The 10,956-nt window shown below is 36.9% G+C and overlaps 1 protein-coding gene across 1 annotated transcript in view; it reads left to right on the top strand.

The window, feature by feature from the left end:
- Positions 1-4,502: 4,502 nt before the first annotated feature.
- FGD4 (FYVE, RhoGEF and PH domain containing 4) overlaps positions 4,503-10,956 on the top strand; it is a 139,079-nt gene continuing 132,625 nt past the window's right edge. The window contains exon 1 of the mRNA XM_077774458.1: positions 4,503-4,667. Within this exon, the coding sequence (XP_077630584.1) occupies positions 4,658-4,667 (10 nt within the window). The 5' untranslated portion in view covers positions 4,503-4,657. The remainder of the gene's footprint in view (positions 4,668-10,956) is intronic.

The raw sequence follows: 10,956 nt of genomic DNA, 5'->3' as shown, positions 1-10,956 counted from the left end.
AATCCATGAACCATGAGATTATGGCCTGATCCAAAGTCGGATGCTCAACTGACAGAGCTACCGAGGGGCCCTGTAACTGTAAAAACTTTTTAAAGAAAATCTGGGAGAAAATCTTCTAGACCTAGGACTTACCAAAAAGGTCTTAGCCATGACACCAAATGCATAGATCATAAAAGAAAAAAATGGATAAACAGGATTTCATCAAAGTTTAAGCTATGTGACTGTTAAAATGTCAAAAAGCTAAGCTAAAATATTTGAGAACCCTATGTTTCACTAAGACCTCAACTAGAATATTTAAAGAACTCTCAAAACTGAACAGTGAAACAAAAACAAAACCCCTAACAATCTTATTAGAAAATGGACAAATGACATGAAGATATCCAGATGACAAATGACACATGTCAACACTCATCATAAGATCTAGCAGTCGTACTTCTGAGCATTTATCCCAGAGAAATGAAAACTTAGATTCACGCTAAGACCTGTACAAGAATGTTCATAGCAGTTTTATTTGCAGTTGCTAAAAACTGTTAAGCAATTTAATGGTCAGTAACATGTGAATGGCTGAACTGACTGTAGTACAACTGCACTATGGAATTCTACACAGCAGTACAAAGGAACAGACTACTGGTACATGCAAAAACATGCAAGGGTCCCATGCTGAGTGAAAAGAAGCCAATCTCAGTCACATACAGTGTGATTCTACTATGTAGTGTTGTGTAGATAACAACATGATAGGAATAGGAAACAAAAATAGTGGCTGCCAGGGGTTAGGGACAGTGAAGAGCAAGATGTGGGTGACGACTAGAAATGGGTAACGTGAAGGAACTCCTAGTGCTGGTGGTATCCTTCAGTGTTGTGATTGTGGTTGTGCCGATGCAGATCTACACCAGCGATAACATGGCATAGAACTAAACACACGCATTGTGCCAATGTTAGTTTCCTGGTTTTTATATTGTATTATAGTTATATGATATGACGTAATCATTAGGAGAAACTGGACCTCTTTGTACTATTTTTGCAATTTCTCTTGAGTCTGTAATTAATTCATAATAAAAAGTTAAAAAAAAAAAAGACACGCAGACCAAAGGCCTGTCCTATCCATCAGCCACTAGTTGCTTTTAAGATTAAAATTTAAATGCACTCAAATAAAATTAACCTTAATTCCCTGGTCACACAAGCCTTGTTTCAAGTGTACATGTGGCTACCTTATTGTGTAGCACAAATGCAGAACATTTGCATCACCATAGAAATGCAGTTGGCGGTGTGAGTGTAGACCAACTCCTCGGTGGTGCCGATTCCTGTATGTGTCAGTAGCTACACGTTTCTTAGTGAATTGTCTTAAAGTTATAAATCAAAAGATAATAGTCTGTACCAACGAAATTTAAACAGAAGAAATGGATTTAACATGACGCTTTTTGAAAATATCATACTTTTTGAGACTATATCCCATATTTTAATAAGAAAAGGAAATGAAACTTTGCTTCATGTTTGAAATAGGAGTAAGGTTTTTCCTTATTTGCCAAAGCAGTTGGAGTTTCTTCCTATAATCACAATATAGAATATATATGAAATGGGCAAAATACAGGGGAGGGACAAGTAGAAGTAAGAGATGAGCAAAAAAAAAAAATGTATTTGAAATATCTCATACTTCTTTTTGTTTCTTAGTGACCAGCCTACCAATGGTAGCTTATTATTGCAGAGGAAGTGTGGTTTAGCAACCAGACCTTATACCAGAATTATATTTCTGGCTCAAAGTGACCTTGAGAAAATGACAAATGTGCTCTTCCTATTTTCCTAATAATCAAACTAAGATAAAACTGACTATTGCTTGGGTGGACTACGGGGTGAATTATTCAAAATGATCTTACTTTTGTAGGATCATTGGTCAAATAATGGCTTCTAAGTAGATTAAATACACAGTTTTGAGGAATTTGGTTATGAAAAGGTCACATGAAGTAGGAAGTAGAAGCTTACCAGGTACGAACAGTTTTAGGTTTTGAGTTTGGGGTTAAATACAAGAAAACTCAGGGTAAAAAGTTTTCTTAATTCGTCCCAGCTTAATAATTTCAAGAAAGCTCAGTGAGACTAAGCAGATATTTTGGATTTTAGAGACCATGTTTTGAAGTTAAATAGTGCAGGGTCTGAATCACAGCTCTGCTGCTTAGTCTCTGAGAGAGCTGCTTACTGTTATTTTTCACTTCCGTGGTCTGTGAAATGGGGCTACTGGCACCTTTGTTAGGGTCATCATGAGGACACATAAGTATACAACTTTAGTTACTGATGATAATTTTAATTATATCGAGACATGGACTAGAATGATGATGTTAGGAGCAGATAAATAGCTTTGTTTGCTTTTCTAAAGATGTATTTTTAGCCCCATAATGTTTTTGGGGGGTTAGGGTACTAATTTTAGCTTTATAACAAGTTGGTTGATATCATGGTTTCTAAAGCGACTTTCAAATTTAATTAATACCTAGAGTATGACTAAATTGATCAAAATCATTTGATTTAAAGCCAAATCAGATAAGTCTGTTTTTATAAAATACAAGCAGCCAAACTGGGGGGGGAAAAGCCACACATTTATTAGAGAAATGTTATTTCAGTGCAATTTTTGGCAACTCATTTCTACAACTATAGCCACATAATATCTGAAATGAACAGTAATGAAAAGGCTTAATTATAAAGACATAAAAAAATCTGCAGTGTACAAGGTCAAAGTATCAGAAAATATTTTGTATGAATTTTCTTTTTCCTTGCTTACTACTCTGCTAAGAATGTTGAAAACAAGGTTAAGAACCAGAGCCACCATACTCATTAGGGCCCTTCCGGCCCTGGTACTGTAGTGGAGGAGGACAGTTGCAATTTTAGGCAATAGTTCACTGGCATGTGGTCAGTTTGAAGGGAACCAAAAATGCTGACATCCTCATTTGACTTCATCACCCAAGACTGAGTACATACACCAACACTTCCTGTGCAAACCTACCCGGACTCTGCAGAGGACACCCCAACCCTTGACCAATCTGGGTGGGGATGGTGGCTTGGATTGATGACATTTGCAAAGCTTTAGTCCTCGGTTGGATACCACCACTATTATTTGAACATGCCATGTCTCTTCACTATATCTCTCACTTCATAGAGATCAGCTTTCCAAGCTGATCATGACATTCACTGACCGCAAGAGATTGTTGTAGGTAGGTTATTTGCCCTGAAAATCACCACTCCTTGCAAATATGGTACTGGAAAACAGCATGTTTGAGAAAGAACTAATTTAGAAATATACTGAAAAAAGTTTGTCAGAAGATCTGGGATGTGCATAGCTTGTCTCCCTAATGTCAGTATGGCTGCATCTACTTTGGCAGCCTTGGCCTCAGTTTTCTCATCTATGTGATGAGAAGATTTCTAAATTTCTAAGACTTTGTGATTTTAATGTATTTCTCCAAGTAGTTTCCTCTATACTTGCCCTTGTTGATTTATAAGCTATATTAAATGCTTTTTCTATGCATCAAAATTTCCTCAAGTATTATCAAGTTCTTTAAGGCTAATCTACTACTTTCAATTTGTCATTCTTTCTGAGACCTTGTAGTTTGAAAGAGTGATATTGCAAAAGTGAACTTAGTGGAATAGTCTTGGTGTTAGACTTTGATGCTGACAACAACACCTAAATGAAACAGAAATTAACACTGAGATTATTATGTAAATGCTTAATCCATGTTTAATAAACCATTAGGTGTCTTGAGCTGTCTGTGTGAATTATGAACTAAAGCATGGACTTCAATCCGTAATTTTCCCTTGTAAACATGGCAAGGTTGAGAAATTTGCTCGTTGGTGACTTTCCTCCTTTATTTTTTTTTTTGTTACAGTTTATTTTGAGAGAGAGACAGTACACACCAGTGAGTAGGGGGAGGGGCAGAGAGAGAGAGAGGGAGAGGGAGAGAGAGAATTCCAAGCAGGCTCCATGCTGTCAGCACAGAGCCCAATGTGGGGCTCGAACCCACGAACTGTGAGATCATGACCTGAGCCGAAATGAAAAGCTGAATGGTTCAACCAGCTGAGCCACCAAGGTTGCCCCCCTTATCTCCTTTAAAATCCTGATGTTTTTATGAAGTTACTTGCGGTTGTTTGGTGACATGGGAAGGAAATAGAAGGCTCTTTTGCTTTGGAGACACAGAGACCTTAAACACTATTTCACTGTGTTTTGCTATTCGACGTTTTTTATGACTTCTAATAAATGTGAAAAAAATTCTTAAGACCCTTTAAAACCTCTTTTTGAAGGATAGTCTGTTGTAAATCTAAAGGTTGTAACTACAATAAAATCACATGTCCTTGGGCCCATCCTTCCCATTCCACCACAGAATTGAAGAGCTCTCCCACTACATTTTGAAATACCTTCATGGAATTTTGAAATGCCATACTTGCGTAGGTCTTCAAAGCTGCATCAGTGCTAGAAGAGTTATGAAACCTAGTTTTGCACTTCCCATTAGTTAGTTCTTCATGTCAAATGGAGGATGTGTGCGTGTCTGGTGTCTAAATAGAGACCTGTGGAGGCTTTACCCATAAATCATAGATCCAAATAATTCCTCCACAAACAGGACATAAGTATGATTAATCAGAAGAATAAAAGGCACTGCTGGATGTTGTTGGAAAGAAGTCCTTTATGGGGGGCTGTGAGTATTTTATTTTTGCAATTTCTATTTCCGAGGTATCTCAGGTTCAAAACGTTTGAAGTTTTGAATACACAAAGTATGTGAGTGGATGAAGTAACTGGTGTTAGTCTTTTTGATTACTATTAAATGATAAGTCATTTCTATCACTACTGAAATTATCACTGCTCTTGTTTAGAATGTTGTCGTGGTGTGGTTTTAGCACGTAGATGTACGTTATGGTCCATGTGTGATTTCTGAAGGTAATGACCTTTCTCTGTAGGATTCAAAGCATAGCAGTGCTCCCTGAGAGTGGTGAATGTGAGCTGTGCTTTGAGTGAAACTATTCACCTTTCTGATCTGAGAGTTTTTATTAAAAGCTCTTTCCTTGTATTTCTAATTTCTATTTCTTCCCTTCTTCTGTTTCTAATACTTAAAAGCTATACATTAGTCAGTTTCTTAGAACTCACTTGTGTACTTCATATTCACTTAGCCATCAGTTATTTGGGAATAAAACTCTATTACTAGAACATCAGCAAGGTACATTGGCAGTGGGCAAGTTTAAGGATTTCTTGAATTTACATACTAGAATCTGAAGTCCAATTGACTAGATCCTTCTGTCTTTGGGGCTGTAATGTTCTCCTGGTCTTTTGTATTAATTGAAAAGCCACCTTAGGTGAATGTGTTTGTTCAAAGACAATTTTAAACAGACTTTTCTTGATAAGAAAGAAAATAAACATCTAGGTGTAACTACTGCCAACATTTTGATGTATGTTTCTTTGTATCTGTTTTACAAAGTTGGGGTCCCATTTTTATTTTTTAATTTTTTTTTAATCTTTATTTTTGAGAGAGAGAGAGAGAGAGAGTGTGAGCACGAGCAGGGGAGGAACAGAGAGGGAGACACAAAATCTGAAGCAGACTCCAGGCTCTGAACTGTCAGCACAGAGCCTAACATGGGGCTCGAACACACAAACTGTGAGATTATGACCTGAGCTGAAGTCGGACATGTAACAGACTGAGCCACCCAGGTGTCCCAGTTGGGGTCCTATTCTATATTGATCCCCTCCCATGTAACATGAAATTATTTCATGTTATTACAAATTCTTAGTAAAAATTCAATAGCTGTATGAGTCTGTTGAAAAGTATTGCTTTAGTTAACATGTCCTCTATTGTTAGATATTTAAAGTTTTTCAAGATTTTGGGTTATAAATAAGTGAGGACACCATCATATTAATTAACGACTATCTTGTAAAGTGCCTGGGGAGGGGGAAAATCTCACTGTACTTATATTCTTGATTTGTCATGTAGCCTGACCTTGGAATTTTAAGGACAAACACTGAATTAGGATTTTAAACAAACATGTAGGGTGCAATGCTGGTTTAAACTTATGGATCTCAACATTTTTTAAAACTTTTACCTCTGTGTGTCAGACAGCCTATGTGCTTGCTGTATGTAAAAGTAGGGGACATTGCTTTATTTGGAGAAATGAACTGGGTTGGAATTTGTAGAACTTTGCAAATAAATGGCTCACTGAAGAAAACTGAAAGAGGACTTCCCTAACTAAGGTTGGTCCTTCTATGTACCTCACGTAAATGGAAACTAGATCCATGCAACAAAATAAGTCCAGCATGGGCTATGAAAATATGATGCCTGGAAAAACACAGATTCACAAGGTTTTGGCCAAAGTTTTTCTTTATTTCACTAGATTAGAAATGCATGGGATTCTCCCTGGGATTCAGCCACAGAAGAAAGAAAAAGCTTCTTGTTCTTCATTCCCTTGTATAGAGCCCCTATGTTACTGACTTGCACCAAGATGGAGTACTGACCTTTCTTGTGGAATGAATAGAGTTTAGAGTACTTTGAAATAATCATAATTTCTTAACTGTATCTTACTTTTAAAACTTGACAGGCATAATAATTAATTTTAATAGAATAGAACTACCTGAAGTAATATGAATATAAAGTCAAAATATGAAATTTTGGAGCCTTACTCTTCAAGGAATTATTTTGGATCAGAAAATTTGATTTCAAGGGGCACCTGGGTGGCTCAGTAAGTTAAGCATCCAACCCTTGATTTCGGCCCAGGTTATGATCACAGTGTCATGGGAATGAGCCTCATGTCAGGCTCTGTGCTGAGCATGGAGTCTGCTTGAGTTTCTCTCCCTCCCTGCCCCCCCCTTCCTTCCTCCATTCCTCCCTCCCTCTGCCTCTCTCTTTCACTTGTGCTCTCTCTCCCTGAAAATACATAAAATGAGAAAACATTTTAAAGTTGATTGCAAGATTTCAAAAGATTTATTTTTTCTTTGCCCTGCCTCTGCCTTCCCCTTACTAGTTTAGATGGCAAAAGGAGTTAATATCCTGACTTTTCTTTATAATTGAGTAAAAGTTTACTTAATATGTGCTATACTTAGAAATAGCCATTTCTCCTAATATTTATTATAACTTTAAAATTTAGGATCTGGTTAATATGAAATGCCAGATCTTAAACACACAGACACACAGACACACACACACACACACACTTTATATTACAAAGAAGTCAAAGTAAGATTTATTATAGGACCTATATGTTTTATTCTCTAATGACAAGTATGAATAGACTTAGTTTTAAGACTAAAAAAGACTCAGAATTAGGCTGACAACCATAGTAGTAATATGGGACTTTTTGTCCCCATTTTGATTCTTTTGTTTTTCGGGCATCGTAACCTGCATGTGCTTCTCTTCAGAGTGCATACAGTGCACATAGTGTTCTAAGGATCAACTTTGTAACTGAACCAGTTGGACTTCTGTCCCATTTATACACTTGTTGGCATTTCTCCTGCCCATTTGTTTAATCTTTCCAATTCATTTGATACTCTGGCATCAGAACTAACAGCTGCAATTGCATGTGGGTTTATAAAGTAGCTGAATAATAAAATGCCATGACCTGGTTCTTGTATAGTTTCACTGATGACTGAGTTGGCAACTCAGAAACACTACAGATTGGTTTCTCATGTCAGGTGGAACATTATCTTTACAGGAAAAGAGTTTATGTATAAAAAAGACTGGTATTGATCTATTTCCTAAGTCCCAGTCTGTTTACTGAACACCCATTAGACATAGTGCTTTGTGTTAATGCACATTATTTCTAATCCTCAGAATAATCTTGTAAGATGGTTAATATGACCCTATTATCTGCACATCTACATATCTATGTATTTAGTCTTACATGGCAAACTGAAATTCATGTCCAAGATGAGAAATATCTACATATCTACATATTTAGTCTTTCATGGCAAACTGAAGTTCATGTCCAAGATAATTTGTTCCCAAAGCTTGTGGCCAATCCATTACACACCATAACAGTATTTTTGTTCATTGTGATTAGTAGTTTATTTCCATTTTGCCGTTGATGGGCATTGACTGTTATGATGAATGGTGCCATGAACATTTTGTACATGTCTTTTGGTGGAATTATTGGGTCATGAAGTAAGCATCTGTTTAGCTTTAGGAGATGTTTCCCATAGTGGGGTAGTGTGTGAATATTCTGGTAATTCCACTTCTTTGCCAATACTTTCTGCTAGTTTAAAAAATTTTTAGTCATGTGGCTAAATGTGGGAGGTGTCTAGTGGTATCATTTTGTGATTTCAATTCATATATCTCTCATGGTTAATGATTTTTCTATGCTTATTGGAAACCTGCCTTGATCCCAATCAAATTCCCAATCGAGACTGTTGCCCATTAAAAAAAAAATGGATTGTCTTTTTTTGGTCTGAGTTCTTTATGTATTCTGGTTACTAGTTCTTTGTCCTAGCAATGAGTTAGAAATACTTGTTTTTCCTGTAATGCTTTCTTTTTTTATACTTAGTGGTGTCCTTTGATGAGCAATGTTGTCCAATTTCAGTTCTGTCCTTTAAAGTTAGGTTTCTGTGTTCTTTTAAAAGCCTTTGCCTGTCTGAAGGTAGTAAAGATGATTTCCTATAGTATTTATAGAAGCTTATTTATTTATTTATAGTTGTTTCACTTTCACATTTAGGTCTATGAATGATCTGAAAAGGGTTTTCATAAAAGATGTGTGGTAGGGGTCAAGATTTATTTTTTGTGCCGTGTGGATATCAAGTGGATTTAGTACCATTTACTAAAAAACCTGCCCTTGGCTCACTGTATCTCTGGCAATTTTGTGGTAATGTTTTGACTGAGATTCTGACATTTGATATTTCCAGAATCCAAACCACCCAAAATTCTTTTTGTTGCTTTCCTTAAATTGTCTCAAGCATGGATTATGTTTTCTATTTAATCTCATCTCATCTAGTGTAGTGCTCTGTACACACTGTTGGAAAGAGTAGAGAATTTTCCAGTCATGGAATGGCAGCTGTTGGGGTATACATCTCTGCAGGGGAAGAAAAAGGAAGGGCCTTTGCATTGCTGGGTACAGTAGTGTGTGTGTTTTTGAGACAAAGTCTTCCTAGCTGCACTTTTCCCATAAATGTCTTTACACTGAAAATTATGGAGGTTTGGATAATAGTTCTTCTCATTGGATTGAAAGCACGTATCAGAGGAATTATTCACCGAAAACACAGTTCTTTAGCTATACTCCCTGATGAGTTCTGTATGTGCTCAATAAACTTACATGCTCAATAAAAGTGGGGACCTTCCCCCCCCATTTGGTTTATTTAATTAGTTCTTTTTTTTTTAAGCTTATTTATTTATTTTGAGAGAGGCCAAGAGAGTGTGTGTGTATGAGCAAGCAGGTAAAGGGCAGAGAGAGAGAATTCCTAAGCGGTCTCCATTCTGTCAGTGCACAGCCCAACTCGGGGTTCTGTCCCACCAACCATGAGGTAATGACCTTAGCNTCTCTCTCTCTCTCTCTCTCTCCCCCCCCACTTTCAGAAATAAATAAAACATTAAAAATATTTATTTATTTAAATTCAAGTTAGTTAAAATATAGTGTAGTATTGGTGTTGGGAGTAGAACCCAGTGATTTATCATTTACATATCACGCCCTGTGCTCATCCCAGCAAGTGCCCTCCATAATGTCCATCACCGATTTAGCGCATCCCCCACCACATTGGTTCTTAATTTGGTTTTTAAGTAAGCACTAAGAAGGGTTTCCATGAAAGAATTTTGGTTCTGGCCATGATGGAATCATTGATATGGAATACTCTTCCGCCATAAAAAAACTATAAAACTGGAAAAATATATGCAGCTTTACATGCTTATATTAGAGAAGAAGTTTTAGAATCAATGAGCTGAGCTCCTACCTGAAGAATTTAGAAAATGAGGAAATTAAACCAAAAGTAAATAGAAGGAAAGACATAAAAAACATAGAAGTGAAAAGTATGCCCTAGAAAACAGACAATAGAGAAAATAAAATGTTTCCCTGAAGTACAGTAATATTGATAAGTCCCTGTTGAGACTGATCAAGAATGAGACAACTCCAGGGGTGCCTGGGTGGCTCAGTCAGTTAAGTGTCTGACTTTGGCTCAGATCATGATCTCGTGGTTCATGAGTTTGAGCCCCATGTCAGGCTCTACATGTACTGACAGCTCAGAGCCTGGAGTCTGCTTCAGATTCTGTGTCTCCCTCTTTCTCTGCCCCTCCTTCATTCACACTCTGTCTCTCTCTCAAAAATAAATAAACATAAAAAAATAAAGAATGAGACAACTCCAACATCAGGATTCTTATAGACATTAAAAGGATAATAAGTGGTTATTATGAACAACTTAGATAAAATAGAAAAGTGTATTTGGAAGACTGAGTAAACTGTGAAGAAACAGAAATTTGAATAGCCCTCCAGTCCACTGAAGAACTTGAGTTGACAGTTAACAGTTTTCTAACAGAGAATACCATGATGTTGCTGGCCCGGGAACTACAATTTAACCACAGCATGTTAGGCTGTGAGGTCTGTGAGGACAAGGAATAGCTCTCGAACCCTTTTTATTATCTACATGTGACATAACATTCCTGCTAAATGTTTCTTATATATAGTTGATTGGATGACATGGTACTAAGTGGAGAAGTTTCTTCTCTTGAGAAACCTTACAGTTTTTTATTCTTTGGTAGGGAATTTTTGATCTTCTAGTTCATTTCAGAAAATGTGTACACCTTCCTGAAGTGAAAACAGTTACTAAATTTCTTGTGTTCGTGAAACTATGTATGATTAGGAAGGCCTCAGGGTTTCCTTGGTGAACATATAAATCATGTTGGGCATAAGTGTGGGCTGTGTTGTTCCCAGACATGGTACTTTAAAACCGTAAATCCTGTGGTCTTATATGAGTTAAACCAAAAGTGGCATTGATCCTCTTCTTAGCAAAGGCAATTTTGGGGGGGGGGG

The sequence above is a fragment of the Crocuta crocuta genome, unplaced genomic scaffold (genome assembly GCF_008692635.1).
Source record: "Crocuta crocuta isolate KB4526 unplaced genomic scaffold, BGI_CrCroc_1.0 scaffold176, whole genome shotgun sequence".
Taxonomy (NCBI): domain Eukaryota; kingdom Metazoa; phylum Chordata; class Mammalia; order Carnivora; family Hyaenidae; genus Crocuta; species Crocuta crocuta.
Note: the sequence above shows the minus strand (reverse complement) of the source record. Positions and strands in the feature narration are given on the sequence as shown.